Source organism: Apteryx mantelli, chromosome 6 (genome assembly GCF_036417845.1).
Source record: "Apteryx mantelli isolate bAptMan1 chromosome 6, bAptMan1.hap1, whole genome shotgun sequence".
In the NCBI taxonomy this organism is placed as follows: Eukaryota; Metazoa; Chordata; class Aves; order Apterygiformes; family Apterygidae; genus Apteryx; species Apteryx mantelli.
Genome location: NC_089983.1, coordinates 23,818,431 through 23,840,283, shown reverse-complemented (window position 1 = coordinate 23,840,283; position 21,853 = coordinate 23,818,431). Strand labels below are relative to the sequence as shown.

General features: G+C 38.3%; 1 protein-coding gene across 3 annotated transcripts in view; it reads right to left on the bottom strand.

Moving 5' to 3' along the window:
• Positions 1–636: 636 nt before the first annotated feature.
• Positions 637–21,853, bottom strand: part of ZNF385B (zinc finger protein 385B) — a 139,491-nt gene continuing 118,274 nt past the window's right edge. For all 3 annotated transcript variants that reach the window (XM_067298988.1, XM_067298987.1, XM_067298989.1), the window contains exons 5-8: positions 6,648–6,869; positions 4,942–5,120; positions 3,717–3,818; positions 637–2,075 (exon numbers count right to left, since the gene is read on the bottom strand). In XM_067298988.1, the coding sequence (XP_067155089.1) occupies positions 1,857–2,075; positions 3,717–3,818; positions 4,942–5,120; positions 6,648–6,869 (722 nt within the window). In that variant the 3' untranslated portion in view covers positions 637–1,856. The remainder of the gene's footprint in view (positions 2,076–3,716; positions 3,819–4,941; positions 5,121–6,647; positions 6,870–21,853) is intronic.

Sequence of the window (21,853 nt, the reverse complement as noted above, 5' to 3'; positions counted from 1 at the left end):
TGTGGATTTGTAATGCCCACGCTGGCTTTGTATTAATCATAACAGCCTAACAGTTAAACTCTTTTTGCTCAGCAATAACCAAGATCTGTTTTCAACAGAACAACTCAAGCTCCTTAGCAGGGGAAAGGAAATTTCAAAGCTGCCCCCACACCTGCCTTCACCAGCCGGCAGCCCCAAGCAGCTGCCTGCTCTGCCAAAGCTGACAAGCAAGCCCTGGCTGCAAAGGGGCCTGCTTCCAGTCTTGCCCATGCCCAGGCTGGTTTTAAAGATGGCCCTTAATCTCATCAAGGGACGGCATAACCCCTTCGTAGCTTCCTGATGTAGGGCAATAACAAAAACCATCACCACCCACCTGGCTCCACTGCTTCGTTCTCTCAATCTCCAAAGGATTGAATGTTTAGAGTCCTATTACAGAAAAGCCCCAGTAAAGGCTGTAACAAGATGTAGCAAGGAAAAGACATTAAGACGTAAGGGAATACAGGTTCTCTAATTATGTTTTATTACAACTCTAATGCTTTGTCTGCTTCTAAAGACTTTTTTTAGCTACGTTTGCTTGTTCTGGGCATTTTTTTCCTGTACTAGTTAATAAACACAAGAAGCATGTATATTTTTCTTATTATTTTATTGAAAAGGTACATTTAAAAAAATACACAGACATTTTACTATTATGGATTGCTGATAAAGATGCTCTAAAAGTTAATTCAATTTTTTTCTTTCTTCCACCTGTTGTCCCCATTATCACATAATGACTTCAGTCTGAGTACTGCATATTGATATCACCTTTATAAAAGGGTTGGGGAGGTAAGGAGAGAGGTGGGACATTACTGCAATATATTTAGTAAACAGAAAAGACAGTCAGTCAATTATAAATATTTTATGTTCTGTACATTATTGCATTAGGGAGCCACAACATTATGCAGCATTGTTACAAAGGACACTAGTTAGAAATGAAGAGAAAGGATATTCACGTACAAATACATGGATCCATTGTCTTCTCAAACAATGCATGTGAGCTGTGGTAATGTGCAATTGTAAAGCTTTTTTTTTTTCTCTTTAAACATTGCTTAGCAACACCAGTGAGGAAACAACAAAATAAGTTAAATGAAAGTAGCAAACAAGTAGTAATCTTAACTATATGTTATATGGCTTTCTATTTTTAATCTCTCTAAATAAAGTGTGACACAAAAGAAATAATTAAAAAAAAGCCTCAGCGCTTCATTGCTTCCAAACCTCTGCACAGAAACTAAAAATTTTAAAATCAGACATGTGATACATCTTTAGTACTACACAAGATACACCAGTACTGGGGTCTAGGACAGTACACAATCCCTGTCAACAAGAGCACACTGAAAAGAAAAGGACACAATTCATTTTTAAGATGCTATCCACAATTAAGCACTTGGTTCATCTACCTTTTTTCACACTAGAATATACCCCATTGGTTTTCAGAGACCTATTTACATAAGTGTGAGCGAGGAAGACCCTAGTTTTCAAGTCAGTCAGGAAAATATTTTACGTTCCTTGTTTCCAAGGTGCATCATACACATTTAAAAAAAAAAACACCATTAATAGATGCATGAATCTTTAACGATATAATTTTATAAGCAATTAAATTTTTAGTAAATCACTCTATTTGGATTTAAAAAAAAAAGAGAGATTGACAAAGAGATAGAGAGAATTGTCTAGACTTCTAGAACGCAGTACCCGTCAACGATGAATTTTGTGGTGTGGTTGGTTAAGGTGTCACACTGGATGGCATTTCAAAAGAGAAAGACATTTTAAAGTATCGACCCCTTTCTTGCTTTCCTTTTACCCCTTCTACTGGCCATAGTTATCTCTTTTTTACATCACTGAAACTAGTATGGTGCAAAAAGGATCGAGGCAGGTGTTGCACGGATGGGACCATGGCCCGGCCTTAGGAGAGCTGGGGGTATTGCAGGTGCCTGGAACAGAGAGGCCGTAGGACGGGGAGGAAGGGACAGAGCTGATGAAACAGCCGCAGCCGCAGCAAGAGGAGATGAAAGGAAAGCAGGTGCCAGCGGTTTAATCATGTCTTTCTGGAATGCAAGTTTTGCCTGCAATGAAACAAACAAACAAAAAAAAAATCAGTGTAAATACAGCCCTCCCTGTGCCCATTTTTACATGAGGGAAAACATTAACCCTGACAAAGTGCACACTGTCGTTTTCCATGGAAGCCTGCTGTCAGCTGTTCTGAAATTTTACCCACATTGTCTTCTTACTCCCAGGACAATTTAAGCAATCAAACAGTATATTTAAATGCATATACATCTCTTGAGCATAGGGGCAGTCACAGTGGAGTTTAGGAGGAAGCATAATTTGTAAATGAGTAACATCAAATTCTATAACTCACTACTGTGCAAGAAATAATAAAAAAAACATGACCATGACTTCAATGCAGAAAGTTAGATTTTCCTCCTTTATTTACACTTGCAAAAATTATTTGCAGAAAAGTACAAAGGTCAGAGAAGGGAAACCAGTATTAGTTCAGCCAGCTATTCCCCTGTTAATGCAGAGCTGTTCTTTTCAATATATATATATATTTTTTTTAAGATCAATACTGTAAAAAGTTCCTTCTGAAATAATTATCACTCAGTTCTCAGAACTACAATGGGGCTGGTGCTCATGGTGAAAATAAACTAACCAGAAATATATACAGTACAGTTCCACTGAAAATGGCAGGTTTCACAATCATGTGTGTGTGTGGGCAGAGATACTCACATCCTTCTTTTGTTAGTGCAGGTCTCCTCTTACCCAATAGATTATAAAATGATGTATTACACAAGTCAACAAGATTACTGTGTGCAGAACCTACTGAATGGGGAGACGTAGAAAAAGCCTACGGCATTTTCATTCAGCTCTATACGATTACAAAGACACATTAATATTTCAGCCTTAAAGGCTTTTCACACGCTTACTCTTGCATACACATATTTGCCCCTCTTTCTTTCCAACCTATAAATTGTTTTTGTACCATAGATGGCATGCACTTTTCCCTAGTGAATAAAATACAAGCTGAGTCATAAGCAAATAAACATACAGTCTCTGCTGTGCTAGAGTCAGCCTGAACTCCGTCTGCATCTGACCGGCAGAACCAGCTTGGGGAATTCTTGGAAATGCAGGTAGGTGTGAAAGGGGAATGGTTGGGGGGCACAAAGACAGGAGTAGTGTTTTGAGAGCTGGTGACAGACATAGCCCAAGTGTGCAGATAGACCATCGGTTCTCTTGAACTCCTTATAGCTCCTTGGCATATCTAATCCAGCGCTCTGTTTTGCTATATGCAAAGAAGGAACATTAGTATTTTTATATTTTAACACCTTACATCATTTTCCCTGACAGCATCCATCATAACTGGGAGTTATCTCAAGTGCCCAGAAAAAGAGAGTATATGCATTTCGGCCTTCAAGGAGAAGTGCATTAACGCAGCACAGTTCATACCTTTCCACTAGGCACACAGTTCATTCACTGATTATTTGCTTCTTCCTAACAGTAAATAACACTCACACTGTTGTTTGAGTGCCTTTGACTGAGCAGACAGAATACACAACTACCTTAAAATCTGATCCCAATGCAGATTCAGCCTGCAGGGGGAGAAACTCTGTGGAAGTGTCAGGTCTGTCATGTTCTTGTCTTTGTGCAGTAGGAGTCCCCAAGGTCACAAATTCACATAGACAGTGATGACAAATAAGAATACTTACTGCTAAAATACTTGGGCTGCGCTGAAGTTTGTTGTAAGGACTATATTTAGGTTTCATAGGCTTTCCTGCAACTCTGTCCTTATGCCTTCTGCTGGAAATATGCTGAAATAAATATCACCACATTTAATTAGCTGTTTAAACATTTCTCAGTTTTCGGTTTAAAACTGATGTGGTAGCAGAATATGCTTAAGCCTCTGTAAGATAAAGTAGGTGCTTTGGAGAGGGAAAAGATGAGTTTTGCTAAATTAACAATTTGGAGCACATCAAATAGAGAACCAGAAACTAATCAAATACAGCAACTTCTGTAATCCGAGACTAGTTCTGCAAATAATTGACATTTTGGTTAGTATTTTCCTTTTCTACTCAAGGAGCTTTGAACCAGACAGAGCTGTAATCACTAGGTCATAGAGATATTCAGAAGTAGGGGTATACGTACACTCCAGTCTTTCTTACTGATGTTGTTCCAGTCGTATACATAATTCAATATTAACTGAAGGAAGAATCAGTAACCAGGGATATGTCTATGCCATGCAGTTTAATACTATCTTAGAGATAACTGAAGCAACTGAATGAGAGGATACATTGACATATCACAGCACCATCCAGTTCAGAGATTCCAGTTTGGGTATCAGATGCAATGTAGCTGTATTGGCATAGGTCTGAACCTGTGGCTAATTAGCTTGGACAGAGCAGAACTGTATGTTGCTACAGCTGTGCTGCTTCCAGGGCTAATGATAACATTGCTGTATGGTACTACACAGGACAGACAAATCTAGAGTGTGTTATCCTCCTGCTGATTGTCTTAAACTAAGATTCAAGCCACATTCTCCCTCTCACATTCAATGAGTATTAAAAAATATCCCAGCAGATTAGAAAAGCACCAAAGGAGGAACTTAGGGAACCTCAGCCCAGGATTTCTTGCATTTGGGAGAGCAAAGTTCAAATCTGCTCTCTCCTGAGCCATGACAAACTTTGAAACTAGATCTACTATATTATTTGCTGATACTGACACCTCTTCTGCTTTACAATTCTCAGCCCATTTTTTTCCAGCTGAAACAAATTAGATGAATTTGTTGGACCTTTAGAAATAGTTCTGGGACGATGGAAAACAAATGTTCATTGAGTTCACTTTTTGCCAAAACATCTTCGCACAAACCTACGTGAAACCTATAATACTGCAATATAGCTAAAAACAAAGAAGAAACCTCACAGACACACAAGCTACCTGTTTAAGCTGAATTTCTGAATTAACATGGACGTCACAGATTTCACAATGAAATGTCTTGTTCTGCAGTCCTGAGCCTTTACTGCCATTCTGAACCTTCAGCCGAGATCCAGGTCTAGGATAAGACTTAATGGGACCAGCACCATTTCGAGCCTCAACCATTGTCTTGTGCTTGGAGCCTAATGGACAAGCAGATGCAGATGAATTAATAAACGGCAATATATAATTGTATCCATTAGTCTTGCGATTTCTTGCAATATGTTTATCTTCAGGATAAAAGGGTTAAAATCACCAATAAATCTAGATTAATAATGATGCTGCTTTTGGTCAGCGTAGTTCCAGCATCCCTGGATCCAAAGGGAAACCAAAGAATGGAAGAAGGGTTTGTACAAACAATCAATATAAGCACACCAGGATACTGCCCCTCTGTTTGGGGGGCAGCGTGTGGCTGTATGGCCCAGGTGTCTGTCACTTGCTCTTCTGCCAACATCCATGTAGCTGATGGATCACATCAGGAAAGGGGCATTAGCCAAGCAGGGAAAAGGAACCATAGCAGTCGCTCAGAACTCCTGCACAAAAAGCCGTGATTAAGCTTACAGCCACTATACTGGAGGACATGTGGAGGAAAAGCCACCGCATGAAATCTTGGCTCTGTTAATTTGATTACAATTTTTCCATAAACTTAACTGGGATCAGAATTCAACTCTTAGCTTCAACTGTGGGAAGAAACAAATAACAAACTAGGAGAGGCTGATCTCCTGAACACTGCATGATTTTGGAGGTCCTGATCACCCTGAGACTTAAAGTGCCCAGGAAGATTATACTAACCAGAGACACAAGTCCTCTGGATTCACCACTTTAAGAATACTTTTATGCAGAAGTCACCATGGCCATTTTCTCTCCAGTACAGGTAGCTTTTAAGGAAAATAAATCTATATTAAACTTCCAACACTTAAACTTAATGGTGACTGTGGGACCATGCAGGAAGGTGTAGAACAAGGGAGCTATACATATCACCAGATGCAAATAGAGGTGATGATGATGGAGACTGTAGCAGTCCTTTAGTATCTTTGATTTGGAAGGAATGTCTGCTTTGGCCATTTGAAGAATAGACTACAGCTGTAAAACCAGCTTCACTGGTTTGTTAAGAGGCTTTCCATCACCAGCACATCACAGAGCAGCCACAGTACATTAGGGATTGTTGCTTGGGACCTTATAAAGAAATTATGAGAAGAATGAGGGGAGAAAATTTCAAACATTCCAGGACATCTAGGAAATCTAAAGAGCCCGCCTTAAAAATATCAGATAAAAGATACATCTTTGCAAAAAAAATTACTACTAGCTATGCCAGCAAAAAACAAGCATCAGAGACAGAGAGAACTGAGAACTGAAAGAGATACAGAATTGTCATTTTAGGAACTTTGGTTGTATGGAAGCCACGATGGAGGCATGATGCAATATGATTAGGTGACATGATTTTGTCAGTTAAAATCTTATAGAGTACATGAAGTTTCAAAAATTAGTAGAGAAGTTCAATAAAATATCAAACACACCATTGCCATCAACAGAAACATTTCTGTAACTTGCCAATGTAAGTCTACATTAAAAGACTCCCTTCAGTAAAGTGTGGCTACAATAGTGTCAGAAAATCAGCTTGTTTTTATAAAACAACTCACAGCTCACACTTGCATTGTGTACATACTTACCTGTATTGTGGGCTTCTAGTTGTGACAGGGAATTCACAGCCACTTTGCATAATGAACAGTAAAGTAGTTTTTTGGCTTTTTCCTCTTCTGACTCGGAAGCTGTGGTAGGAGCTCCATTTGTGCTCTTGGAAGATGGCGTAGGTGCTACAGGTGCCACTGCTGCCACTCCGGGCTTGGGAAGAAAAGGACCCACTTCTGTACTGGAATGCTGACCTTTATCTTCTAAAAGAAGAAAAACATGTATGTCATAATATGCTGCACATGACAAAGCATTAAGTGATTGTTCTGTGGTTTTAGTGAATCTAGCACAACAGGATCCTAATTCATCTATTTTATACAGGACAGCAATATCCGTGAAGCCTTGCTAAAATCCTACCGTGAAATGTATGTAATCTGGGGGAAGGGGTGATCTTCCTGTTTTTCAGGGTAGCAGTGAGTACCAAGGACTCTTCCCTCAACAGATTCATGTCAGCCACTGTTGTTATCATGCTGCAGGTCTGGGCAGCCCGAAAGGAGCCCCCAAAGCCGCTGAGGTGAAAGGCCGGAGAGCACTCAGAAACACACAAGGCTCTGTCCTGGGGATTATAAAAATGCTTTTGAAAAGCAATATATTTGCCTTTGGAACGGCCCAAAATTCACAAAGTCACTGGGATGACACTCAAAGACTTGATATATGATTTCCCTCATTTCAGTTACAGGAGTTGAATATAGTACTACACTATCCACATGAACACAGCTGCTAATATTTTTAGATTATTCAAAGAATAACTCTCCACATATTCAGAGATCTGATGCTTCTGATGTTCATTCAGTGCATTCCTCTATCACTTCACAACCACTAATCAATAATCTGTGCTCCGTTGGGACAGGTAGGCATACTTCATTTTACAGATGGTGATCGCAAGGCAGAGAGATTAAATGTCTTAACTGATTCTTAGGAGGGACTGTGGGCCAGAGCCAACATTCAAATGTACAACGACCTTGCTCCTTGCCAGTGTGTTGCCTATAAGAGTTCATTGCTTTTTAAGATATTCAGTTGCAGTCCTTGTGGCCACAAGCCATCCTAATCGTCAGCAGAAAAGCAAATTCACCTATAAAGGACCTGAGATGGGAACAGGAAAATACAGTGGGTCTAGTGTGAGCAAGCCTTACAAAAGGGACATGGGAAGTGATTGCATAGGACTGGGACCTGTTATCACTCTGAATAAACTGCCATCATCAGAAGAAAAAAGAAATCACCTTGACAAAATTTTAGTTCTATTGATTAAATAACATTGGCACCTGACAGTTTGCATTTTTAAGATTTTTTTGTAAGTGGAAAAGGACTAGATAACTAATTTTCTTAGATACCAACCAATATTAGCCTTGACATTTCCGTTCTGAGATTAACAAAATTCCAAAGGCCAGCTCTGCATTTAGGATTAATCATAGTTGGATCACTTGCAGCACAAGCACAAAGAGAGCATGACATACAGATGAAGTATAGAGAAAGAAGTGTGAGTGATGATGCAGACAAGCACGTCCTCAAAGTTCAGGCTTATATCTTATTTTCTCAGAAAAGTTAGAAACCCAAATAGCTCCACTTACATTGTGCACTGTTTTTTTCATACTCATTGCTTTTACTTTATACCTCAAGACACCTCATCTCTAGTGAGAAACAATGTGGATTTATCATTGCTGTCACTTCCACATGATGACTGCTCCCTCTACTTTGGAAAATCCAGAAAGGGATGAGGAGGGAAGAGCATTCCTTACTCATGTGCCCACAGTAATTAATATTTAAATGGCTTTGGATAACTAAGTAATGTCCTCGGTCCTTCTTTATGACCGCTGCTAAATTCTGCCTTGATTTACATGACATTTGCTTCTGGTTAAGCAATGACATTTTTCACGGCCTTCAGATTTGAAAGAATACTTTTAAGTATTCAGCAGCCACAACAGGAACCAACTTTTTAGCATGGAAGTTACAACATCTAAGTAACAGCAACCTCTTAAAAACTACTTATCTCCTGTTTGAATCCTACGACATAGTTTCAAATGTGTTGAACTGGTTTGAAAATCTAGGTTCTATTTTGAGCACTCAGTTATTTTTAGATATGGGTTCTTGCAATTTATGTTTACAGTTACTAGACTCTGTCTTAACGTCGCTCTGTATATCAGGCCAATGTTGTGCTATTGAGAATTCTGAAAGCAGGACTGGACCCTCTATCAATATATGGCAATAGCAAACACTTGAGAGTGCATACAAACTATGAACAGGAATGTTGATACTAAAAAACACAGTTGTTGGCATATTTCCCAGAAAGGCATTGCAGCGCATCAATTTTAGATTGTTAAAACCAGAAGAAAAGAATTTCTAAATAAAGGAATTATTTTTTAAAATACCTGTAAAACACTTTCAAATTACACAATATAAACTATACTAAACATATAAAATAATTAAGTATGAAGACCACTATTGGGACCAAATTCATGATAAAGCCAGATTCTGAAGATATTTTTGGTTGATAAAGTGAAAAGTGATGTTAAATCATAATTCATTGTTCAATTTTAATGCCGCTGTAGTAATTGGTGACATCTGCAAAATTCTAAAACACAGAGATAATATCACATTCAGTACTTATAAAACACATGCTTTCAATAAATATGTTTGCTAACATTCTAAATTAGAGTGTTTTCAATATGGAAGGTTCTCAGAGGTGCTAACATATAAAAATGAAGCATGCTGAACTGTTACTGTTTGTGAACTGGCATTACAGGAAAACAGATTTTTTATTGCTGTTGTTCTATGTAGTATTATGCCAAACTGCAAAAGGCATAATGCCAAAAGGTATGTGAACTTGAATCCAGAAAGAAAGCTTCCTTGGTATCTTGCATTTCAGGTCATAAAGGTTTGAAATAAATTAAGAAGAAAGCTCCCAAATAGCAAAAATTCTAAAATAAGATACCTGCAGAACTGCAAGCTGTATCTTAATATATATAGACTATACTTCTAGCTTGGGCTTTCCAAGCTTCAATGTATTTTTTTTTTTTAATATAAATGTACACATTTAGTGCTTCTGAAACATTTCCTGGAGACAGAATCACCTCACTCTGTAAGAGACAGAACAGCACAGGGCAAGCAGGAAGGCAACGTCCTGCCTCCGTGCCGGGACAGCCCTCACTGCCGTAACAGACTGCCTTGCCGAGCAGGGGGACAGTTCACTTTTGCCTGCAGCCTCTGACCTCCGGGTTCAAACTGCCTGTAACAACAGGGAACAGATTTTTATTTCTTTATTTTGCCATTAAGTGTCTGTGGACTGAGATCCTAAACAACGGAGTAAGATCCATTTTACACAGGCCACCAATTACCATCACAGAGTGAGTTTTCCATTGCTGGATTTAACAGGTGATTGAGAAATGACAGACCTCATTTCCCACTTCCACTTGCTTAGACAGCCACTAATAAGGGGGATTTAGTTCTGTGCCTCAAATGCCAGCTGATGTAGTACTTCAGTATTTAAAATATTCCCTAAATTTACAGTGTTTTCACTATTCATAATACTGAGAGATTCTACAGTACGTAACGTGCAACAACCTGGCAAGAAAACGTCTAGAAAACTAGAGAGAAGTTACCAGCACCCAGCTGGGCAAAATTCTGTCAGTTCCTTAGCTCCTGGGAAGGACCTCAGTTCACACTGCCGCTCCCTCATTCGGAAAGCTTCCCAACACAAACAAGCACTTCATCTGTGTGGATAGACATGTATGTGGAAAGACACATGCACCTCTATGAATTGGCATTTCTTTTCACAATTCTAAATGCTTAATGCGGAATGTCTTCAAAAATCGTAATTATAAGGTTATTATACAGCTTAATTCCCACAGAAACTACACGGAGCAAAGTGCGTGCTTATCACTTCAGCAGGGCCAGAATTGCATTTTTTTGGCTTCTAAAATCAGAAAGTTACACTTCTCCAAGCGGGTTTTAGATAACAGCTTATTGTTTTCAAACTATAGAGTTAAAAACACCATTACTTACATTTTTAGGTTTGAGATAGAAATGCCTACCAAATATTCAACTGTGCAAAGCACAGGAAATGCAAATCATACGTATATATGAAGCACGAAGAAGATTACTCCTTTATTGGTATTTATAGCACAGATTTAGTAAATAATACCCCCAAGCAGAAACAAGAAATGTAACTGTTTAGGCCTAAACATACATATACAATTGTAATCACTCTTTAAAACACAGGCGGATGGCTAGATGTGGCTATAGGATTATAGGGCACTTGCTATTTCTGACAGCAAGAATTGAGAACAGGTGAGAATAGGCCAAAATTTGCACCGATTTACACCCGGCCCAAGCCCCCTAGGCTCAGCCGATTCAGACAAGGCTGACGAGTCCCTGAGCAGGTCCCTTCGGCTTGGCACCGCCGACGATCCAGCTCCTGCTACGCAGCCCAGCAGGCTGCAGCACCGGGGCTCCAGCCCCACCACGGCCCCTGCTGCTAGCTGGAAGCAGGAGACCGTGACCGTGCCAACCTCCTCCCAGAAAATTACGGCTGTGATTCAAGCTGGCTCGGGTTCAGGTTGAAGTGCTCATGTCAGTACTCACATACAAGGTGTTCACTGAAAATCTAACTCATACTGCATGGGACCATGTTCTGTTACAATAGCAGAACAGACCTATTTTGTCTGTGTTAAATTCCTGTCTTTAAAATAAGTCTCCCTTTTCCTCAAGACTCCAGAGGGGTAAATCATTGGTTCACTTCAAGTTCTTACTGAAGCCTGAATTTATTTTGAAAGAGAGGCCAGGGAAAATACAAAGCAAGCTAATTAAGTACTGCTTTGGGCTCAGTAATACTGAATGCTCTTGTTGCCCACCTCCATTGTTTCGATCTGCTTTGAAGTTGTTTTTATATGTTCATGATTGTTTGGCTTCTGTTTGTGTCAGCACCATGCTAGAATTCAAGACTTTTTCTTAAAAATCTAATTAGCACTGCCACATTTTAGATTTGTGTATCAAAGTCAGAACATGCAGTAGGATAAAATTAAACAGGTTCAAACTTTCCATTCCTTCCCAATGCAAGATCAGCTTAAAATGATTTACTATGCGCAGGTTATGCCAATCTCACTTCAATAGCTACCACACAATTTAACAGACTACCTGGTAATGGTGAAATCCTAGCCCAGCTAAGGGAACGGGTTTTGCTCTTAGCTTAAAAAGGGGGGAAAATGTTACCATACATCATCTTCCCTGTGACAGTCAGCCCACATTTCTTTTTTTCAGTTGTATTCTTTCTTGATTCCTGGTGAACAACTGCATGCAAACGCTTTGTGCCCCGCTTGCAGCCCAGTGATCGGGGCAGTCCGTGCAGAGTATCTCTTTGAGGTGCAGAATGCAAAAAGAACATTTTTTCTCCTAACCATTCTATTAAGCAGTTTGATTTTCAAGGTACTTTTCAAAGAGTTCACTTGGTTTATTTGTGATTTCTGTGAGGTGTTTACAATATATTCTCATACATATATTTATGCACATCAGAAATTTATACTTTAAAATGTTCTCTTATGGTACTAAAATGTGCCTATAGGTATTGCTTTCTAGAGTTAGGAAAACACATTTTTATGTTCTTGGCTATGAGTGATGATTTTGATACGTGTTAGGCAAAGGTGTAAGGCAAAAGGCAATTTGGACTTCATGACCAAAATATATGTGCTATTTTCAGTAGAAAAGCAACCTCAAAATTCAGATTTTTGATAAAAACTGGGATCGCCAACACAAGCAAAACTCAAAAACACATATGCGTGTATAAATAAATTAGAAAATAAAACATTATACGCTCTCTGTATCAATAATATTTCTTGCATCCTAAAACATGCCTACCTGAACAGTTTTTATCACTGAAGATAGGCAAAATATAACTTTACAATAAATTTTCTGTTTCACAACTGCCTGTTCAAACAGCTATTGATATAAAATCAAAAGATTATCCAAGGCAAAGATGATACATGTGTATACATGATGATACCCTTGCAGGAGCCCTTTCCATCACATCTGTGTCATCAACTTTTAGATACGAAGTTCTACTATGATCATAAGAAAAACCTTTACAAAATTGTTACAAACATTTTCTGCCTGCGTTAATAAATACATACATAAGCAAATCTGCTCCTACTGGGATCATAACAAAAGAAATAATATCTTGTTTACTTAGTATATATATTATGTTTGTGTGTGCATGTGAGAAAAGGTATGGCTTTACACGTGCCTGCCTGTCTCCCCAGCCAGAGGAGGGGACCATTCATCCTGACTGCTGCCAAAGGCCCGGACAAACAAGGATCTGGGCAGAAAACAGACTCCTTGAGCGGTGCTGGCTGCAGCGGGGCAAGCTGTGAGCAGGGCTGCGGGCTGCCCCGCGGGCGACTTTCACGCAGAGCGACGTAACTGGTGGTGTGCCAGTCTCATGGAGAAACTACAAAACTTTTTAGAGGATCTAAAGCAGACACAGAAATTTCAGGAATATTTCACAGATAAGAGGCAATTGCCCAAAGCATGTGCATCTGTGCCCCAGGGGGAAGAGACAGAGTCATGCTTATAAGCACCTCTGCCAAGCTCCAGCTTCATCCCTACCCTTGTGTCAGGTCATTCACCGTGTCCCCCAGCTGCAGGCACTGCACAACAGCCACATTCAAACTACGTACGACACAAGTGCAGTTCAAAATTGCAAACTAACCACGCCTGCTTGAGACAATCCTGCACCAAAGCTCTTTTGAGGCATTTGCTAGTTTCCTGTCCTAGAAATGGAGATTTATTTTTAGAATTCATCTACCTGCCTGCATAACAAAACATATCGCTAGCTTGTAAAAGAGTGTAATGGAAAAACTTTTTCAGAAGTTTGAATATTCGTGAGTCTCCTTTGTGAAGGTGAGAAAATAGTAAATACTTGTGTCTTCCTTTTCTTCTTGAAAAACCTGAGGGAAAGAGCCAGGTGAATTCCAATGCAATTTCCTGTCTAAAATGTGAAAACAGCAACTATGTGAGGAGACAAAAAGAAACAAAATAATTTAACGTATAATTCAATCAGTGCATGGTTGTCTGTGCTTTGCTACCAAATAGCAAAACTGATGCATGGCCAGGTGTAAACTCTTTTGCGTTATCAGCCTTGGTTACTGTGGCATGTTACAAAGTCCACATCACTGCTGAAAGAACGACTTTCTAAAACAGCTAGATAGCTTGATGACTCTGAAAACCTTACATGAATTTCTGACTATGCCATTTCCTGTGGTAACTAAAAACAAAGTGATTTCTGAAAAGGGTTCATGTTTTATTTAGGGGTTTCATAGCACTGATCCTTAACAGCTTTATGACATCTCTAGAAATGCAGTGCAAAGATTGTCTCATGATACCCTTGAATTCACATAAGTTGTGCTACAGGACACTGGTATTAGTTTCAAGTGTTGATTCTGGAGACAAATTGAGACTTTGAGGTAAAGCATGCAGATCTGCAAAACCAGCAGAGCTGTACTGAGCAAAACCAATTTTAAAGTTCTCCCTGTAATTTCGACAGCTCCAGATATGACTATGAATATGAGGCTGCATTAAGCAACCTTTGAAGCATACAGTGATGGAGAAAAGGAAGTGAATCACATTGTCAGAGTACTGTTACTTGCCTGATCAACTGCGTAGCAAAGAAAAACAGTTACATTAATTACAACTGTATAGAACACACAAACTTTGGCTGAAATGCTTACCACTGTAGTTAAATTGGCATCAATAGAGACAATGTGAAAATGTGTTTATTGAAAAATAAAATTCTAAATCACTTAAAATTTGACATTTGAGATGCTTGTCACAAAACTAAAAAGTGATCCTTATTTTCCACTACATTTTTTCTTCCTACACTTTTTTGTAAAATATCCACACTGACAATGCTGAAGAGAGATCTATAAACTATCATTCGATCCCACTGTCCGAAGTTTTCCACAAACAGAACAATAAGATGGTGCACAGGCCAAAAGAGCATCGGTTTAAGAGAAGAGATCACAGCTGCAGAGAGACAGATATGAAATTACAAAAGAAACAAAGACAGAACAATAGATCAGCAAAACAGGCATTGGTGGGGCAGCCAAACTTCTCACAAGCTTTTTTCTGTTTTTTAATTCATCGCACAAAAAAAGAAATTTTCAGAGGTCAGAGTAACAAAAACAAGTCTGGCAGATGTTTATAGGGAGCTCTTCCCAAATAAAAGGACCGACAAAAGGAAAAGTAGGAAGCTGTTTGGGGAGTGAATAGGCAGGTGCCAAAAGTTGGTTTCAATGGCAAGTCAGGATCTGGAAGATACATTACACATACAGGTACAAGGTTTGAAGGGCTCTGAAAGTGAAGAACAGGAAGATTTTGGAGAGAGAAGACTAGTAGCTTTAGTTTGGGGAGATAAAATGAGTAAATAACATAGAAAAGCTACCATGGTTCACTCTGACAGTCTGGGAGCATCCCTGCAGCAGTGGTTCTGAGTGGTCTGGCTTAGACAGAGCTGCGTTTGGCAAAGCCAGGAAAAAGGATGCAGCTACCAGAATGCAAAACTACAAAAAAAAGTTAGCAAGAGATGGGAAAGGAAGAGGAAGGAGTGGGAGATCAAAAGCTGTACCTCGGAAATATTGTAACAAAATTTGCAGTACTTGCACAAAAACAGGGAGGTAGAAAGACCACAAAGAGGTTACAAGCCTGACTAATATTCATAAAGGAGATGGTGAGAAAACCAGGACAAAGCAAAACCAAAGTGGGGTAAGAACTTTTTTAGCCACATTGTGCTTGAACGGCTGCCTAAACAATCCTAAGATCTACACTGGGACACAGGTCTGGAGCAGGGAGAGAGGATTCACAAGTCCTCGTAGCAGAAACAAGAGTCACTGCAGATCAGTTTGCCCAGAAGTAAGGTATGGAGGCAGAAGAGGATCAGTGACAGAACTAGCAGAAGGCCAAGAAGGGCCTTCCTCAACATGCTACCGGAAAATCTCTACTGAATAGCAAAGCAGACAGTAGCTCCAGAAAAAAGAAAGCAAATACCAAACCATTGTTCTTCATGGAAAATCTTACCTTCTGGTGGCCCACGCTGTTATAAAGGAATAAAGCATGCATTTGAACAATTAATTTTCCTTTTTATTGAAGAAAAAGATGAACACTATGAGTAATGTGTGCCATAAAGGCAATAGCAGGAAAGCAATAAGTCACAAGTGGTCACAACCTTTGCAGCACTCATAAGCACTCGGTCCTTCAACTCATCATCATTCAAAGGAAACAAAGAGCATTACATGATTTCTTGACACTCGTTAAGACAAAGTCAGCTAACTTTGATAAGGGATTCCAAAATCTTGTTTTATCTCCACATTGCTCAATAACGAGACTCTAATGGGTGTCAGACAGAATACCTACTTTCTCACCAGTTGTACAGTCTGCTGAGAAATGAGGCTGAGAAACCCGTAGGGCTCTGCTCTAGAAAAACTCCATTGCAAACCTACATGCAAATCAGACAGCACAGTGTGTCTGTTAACCCTCTCATTACCTTCAGTTTTTGTAGAAACTTTTTGCCTTGTACTTTGAACCTATTTGACAAAAGGCAAAGTTTTGTATAATTGAAAGGTTGTTACATGAAATAAGTATTTGGCGGATTCTAATAAAAACAATTTTGTTTCTATATGAAAATGACAAAAACAAATGGAAACTACAAATATAAAGCTTTTCATCTAAAAAACAGTTATATGTTGAAATAAGCTACAACATATTTTGTGGAGATACTGAAGCTACATCGGGAAATGCTTGGATGGCTCTGAAATATTGAGTTAACTCTGTAGCTGGACTGATTATTAGATTAACTGCAACGCTACTCTCCAACTGGCTAAGCCAAAGTATCATTTTCATTTCAGAAGTGTTGCTTGCTTGGCTACGTTACAGCAGTGATGTTGATACTTGTTGATTTCTTAGACAGTTTATTTTTGATTTGGCATGCCAAAGACCCTAGAGATTTTTTGTACAAAACACCTGGCTTTTTTCAGAGTACAAAAATATTTGTAACTAATCAGATTGCAGATACAATGTTATAAAGGTCTGGTTTTGAAAGTTTGAATGGGTTTAATTCTTATGAAAGTGGGCTGATGGGAATCAGAAAATATTAAGATGTCCACACAGTCCTGCAACTTTAAAATCTTCATCTCCAAAATCTAATTTTTTATCTATCTGTACACCTTCGTGAACAGAGAATGTTTGTCGTTCCAAGTACTAGGCAGTTCTGAGATAACCTTACTATTTCACATACTATTCTTACTTGGTTCCTTGTTTCCCGGGGGATTTTTTTGGTTGGTTGGTGTGTTTTATATCTATTTTATTGACCAAGACCAAGAAAAAATTGGTACCCTAACCAAAAATAGCTATGCTGGCACATACATAAAAAGCATATATGCAACGGATTGCGCAAAAGTTGTTATATATCAACAAAGAGCATTCGCATTTCAAAAAATCTGTTAGTTAATGTTTCAACACAATGCAATTAATTTGTCCAAAAGAATAAGGAACAAGAACACAGTTTGATTTTGCACTGTTAGCCAAAACGCATGATATTGTGTACTAGCTGGAACACACAAACTAACTTATAACACTCACTTGAAGCAAATACAGCAGCAAGCTCGTTTTGCGTCTCCATTTCACCTGCTTGTCTCCATTTCTGCTTTTTTGCATTTGTAATTCCTTTGTTTTGTCCCTTCTCTCACTTATGAAGAACCTCTTCCTGGGTGGTAAAACCAACAGAAGTAACTTGCCTTTCCCTCGCTCCTTCCCTGCTCCCTCTGAAAGGACCGAAGGCTGCAGAGCTATATCCACCCAGCTGGCTTGTGAGGTTAAAAATACACCCGTCACTCATTTGCCCAACTGATTCCTTTGCATCCTAGCAGGTATTTGCAGTGCTGAGAAAAGCTCTATCAGAGTCTATCAGTTCTGTTACTCAGGGGCTTTTCCTAGATCCCTTTTCTTATCGGGACTACTAGGTTATATCGTACTTCCCTTTTCCTCATTTGAAAAGAGATTAAATACATTTTTTCCCCTTCTTTACCATTTTCAGACTGAATAGTGTGATCACCGGTAACTACGGTGAATGTAATTTCAACAGTGTGTTAGTTCTGGAGAAAACCAGCTCACTTACAAACACAAATACACACCATCTTCTTAGTGTACATGGCAGATGTCTAATTTTTCAGTTACACACCTCATCCCTATTACAGCTTGGGAAAACTTTCACTAGAAATTTGTACACAAAATTCAGCAAGATCAGTAGCACCACTCTGCCAGCAGTTGAAAACAAGGTGGATCTAACTAAGGGACATCTTCTAATCATACACAGCTAACAAGGCCAGACCTTAGCTTCAGGAGTATCCATAAAGTGAGAATATCAAACAACTCAGCATTCCTGGGTTCTTTCGCTATACAGGTAGCCAAATTTATTTTAAAGCTATCTTCACCTTTCATCTTTTCTAAGCCATGCCACTTTGTACTGGCTGGAATGAAAAAAAAATTAATGTAGACTTAGAAAATCACAATACAGTTTGGGCAAAGCTTGATATATGGTTTATGATCTTTTATCTAGGCAAAGGTAAATGTATATGCTAGTTTAACCTACATTTTCCTGACACCAGACATTATTTTGTAAGTATCTTATACTCTCATCATGGACTATGTCACATTTATTTTAGAGGTCCTGGAATGCAAACTTTCTATGGTACTGTATTTGTCTTTTTAATGTTTTAATAATGTAGGAATGTTTAGAAATACAATATTCAAAGATTACAACAAACATACTATATTCTGCCCAGGCATCCTTCACATCTGCTTATGAAAGCCTTGGTTCGTCTCCTAAACTATAAAAATAATGCTACCACTTCCATCTATGACTGAAATATATTACTAGAAACATATTTCACTTGCAGTTTGTGCAAAACAATCTTAAAATTCTATCCACAGCTGCTAAAGTGTTTTGGAACTCAATACAAAATTTATGGGAGTCTAAACAAATGAATCAAGAAGAACTGACATTCTGCATGCAAGTATGCTCTCATGGGACTGTGTCTGAACTACTTATTCAGTACTTGCCCAGGCAGAACTGCCACTGAAGTCAACTATGAAACACTCACCTTCATTTCAGTTAAATGACATCTATAATTGTGCATTCTCACTGATTTCAGCAGCAGTTTCACCCGAGTACTGTGAGTATTCGGTCATGCCCTCAAGATTTGACCGATAGATTGCATTTCAAATACCATTTGCCTAAAAGACTTCATAGTATTTTCACTGCCTTTGAAAATAATAAGTAACCTATTGTTTGTACATGTAATTTTTATGTTACAGGAAATATAGCATATTTCTCGTATTAATTCAATAAAGCAGCAACTGTAGAATTAAGGCTGAAAGGAAAACAAAGGAATACTTTCAAAAGACCTACTTAAATGTCTGATATGCCAGCTAAGGAAAGGATATTTTTGCATTGCTTTTAGATACTGGATGTCTGGACAATTTTGTTTCAAAACAAACTGATCAAATTTTAGGTCTCCCAGGTTCCCGCCATCTCCTGCATTCCCCTTAGCAACATGCAATAGGAGGTAATTTTTCCATATGTTTGTACTCTAAATGCTGCTTGGATTTATATTGCAAAAATTAAGATAAATATAAGTAAAAAATAACATTTTCAAGAAACAAGCAAAATCAAGCAGCAGGGGCTTAATGCTGCACTATTGATGTGTGGAAGTTGCCACTAGATTGATTTTGTATATGTCAAGGCTTTTTCCTTTACTTGGATAACAGTTGATAACAAATGCAGAACAAAGCCACCAGCAAGCCTGTTTTGCCCCACTTGTAAGTACATCTTTTCCAATAAGACGGTTCTGCTTCAAAAATGGGATAATATTTTCTTGTGTAGGAGGCTAAACCAAAGCATTTTGAAGCAATACCACCCCTGGGTCTGACCCATTCTTTTACATTTGGAGACTAAATTCACTCAAAGAGTGAGAGAAAAGGAGGAATTTTAAACGTCTAATTTTACAAACTCAGCACAACCTCTAATTGTGGCACAACTGGCACCAGCCAAAACCAGACAAAACTCCATTCAACTACCAGCTGTATGAGTGATCACCAGCATTCCCTTATATATTCTCTGATGATGTAAGAAACCTAAATCTCTGGCATCAAAAAAATGGCCTTACTTCTTTAGCAATATATTTTTTAATGAGCTTTGGGAAACTATGAGGCACAGACTCCTCCCAAAGCAAACAAAAAAACCCCCAAACCCCACAACCCCCCCCCCCCAATTCCCAAACTGAGCAGTTGTCTCTATTGGGAGTTTTGCATTCTAATGAATTCAGACACCCAATTTCAATCCTACTAAAATGACAAGGCTTTCACTTACTTGAATTTTGTACTCATCTAAAAGCATAGTGCTTGATTCATGAATTAAACTTTTCTTACACAAATAATATTGTCATTCATGTTTGGAATAATCACTATTTTAAGGTGACAAAAGAGGACATATTATTTTTCTTTTTGGAATTTTTACAAAGTTTCATTCCATAACCCTCACTTTTTAAGATACTTCATCTTCCTTCCCAGAACAGAAAATTGCAAAGCAGATAAGTGACATTAATATCTCTGTCTCATACTCTCTCTTTGCTGGCTGCTTCTTTTTTGTCCCACTTTTGATTTCTCCTTTTTCTGACCTGAAGACTCAAGAACTCTTGTAATAACATGTTGCAAAAGTAATGATGAATTGAGAATGATGTGATACATTATACTTCTTGCATGTTACGGTCCATGTCTGGCATTCTCTTTTATCTCTGAGGAAATATATAACTTTTTAATCAGTTGTTAGTAATTTTTGTTATTACACATTCATCTTATCTTCTCTAAAAATACAAAAAAAAATCTTTGAATATTCAATAAACACATCATTAACACCACAGATGAGAAAAGGAGATGCCTGATCTCACAATCTAACAAAGTTGATCTGAAAGATCAAATGTATAAGTGGATTACTTAAATGACCATTTACCTCTAGCTAAAAAGATAGTAGTTGAGAGCATCCCTGGCTCTGCTCCCACTGCCCAGCTATATTAGTAGTCAATACTGTTAGTCAATACCTATCTTTACCTCTCCTCAAAGTAAGAAAACCTGAATAACTTTTAAGGATGCTAATGAAAAAATATGCAGGGAAATTCCATTTTTTAGCATTAGATTAAGTAAAAGAAAGTAATAATAACATACTTTTTTAATGATATGGGACACGAATGTTCAGGCAAAGGACAGAACACCCAAAGAGAGGTTAATTTAATCTTACAATATATTTTTAATGCAGAGTTTCTGCATTTAAATAACTGCAGGAGGAAAAGCCTGACATTTCTTCAAAATAAATTCCTGCTTGCATGTATTTTTGATTGATGTAATGACTGGAGAAAGAAAAGACTGACCTTTTTCAATTTGAGCAGGAATTGCAACAGCTCATCAATGTAATTGTGCCAGTCACAGAGCTTATTTTTCACCCAATGGCACCTATAATCAGTTTTCAGTAGAGGTACAGAGTTTGATACATGCTATTTAGCATTATTTTAGACAGACTGAAGAAATACTTGAATACTTCAAGGACCTTTCAGAAGTTCATCAACACCAAAATATGCAAAATAACTGCCCTCCCGTTCAATTTGTAAGAAGACAGACATGGAAGGATGAGGCTTGAAAATCCTCTTTTGAAAAGTATCAACAGTAAAAGAGACAGGAAAGAGAGCATTTAAAGATCAAACCTAATATAACCATTTCTTGTTGAGGGACTTTGGTTTGCTAATCGTACTTTTTGCTGACCTTTCATTTTAAGAACATAAATTGCAACTTCCTCAAACAGGTGCTGAAATAACCCACAAGAAATGCCCACAAGCTATTTGCTAATAGACCCAATATTTACATTATATATGCTACTGACAACATATTTTACACAATCAATTCTGATACTGACAGTATAATGTTTATGTAAATCCTAGCATGGTACTTGCACATGAAATCACAGAGTACATGTGATGAATTTATGAGATTTTATTAATTTTACTGCATTATCAACTAAAAATACATTGCTGTCAAGCGGCAAATCCTGCATTGTGCCTTGACCTCCATTTGGGCGACAGAGTTTCAACAGGTGGCAATA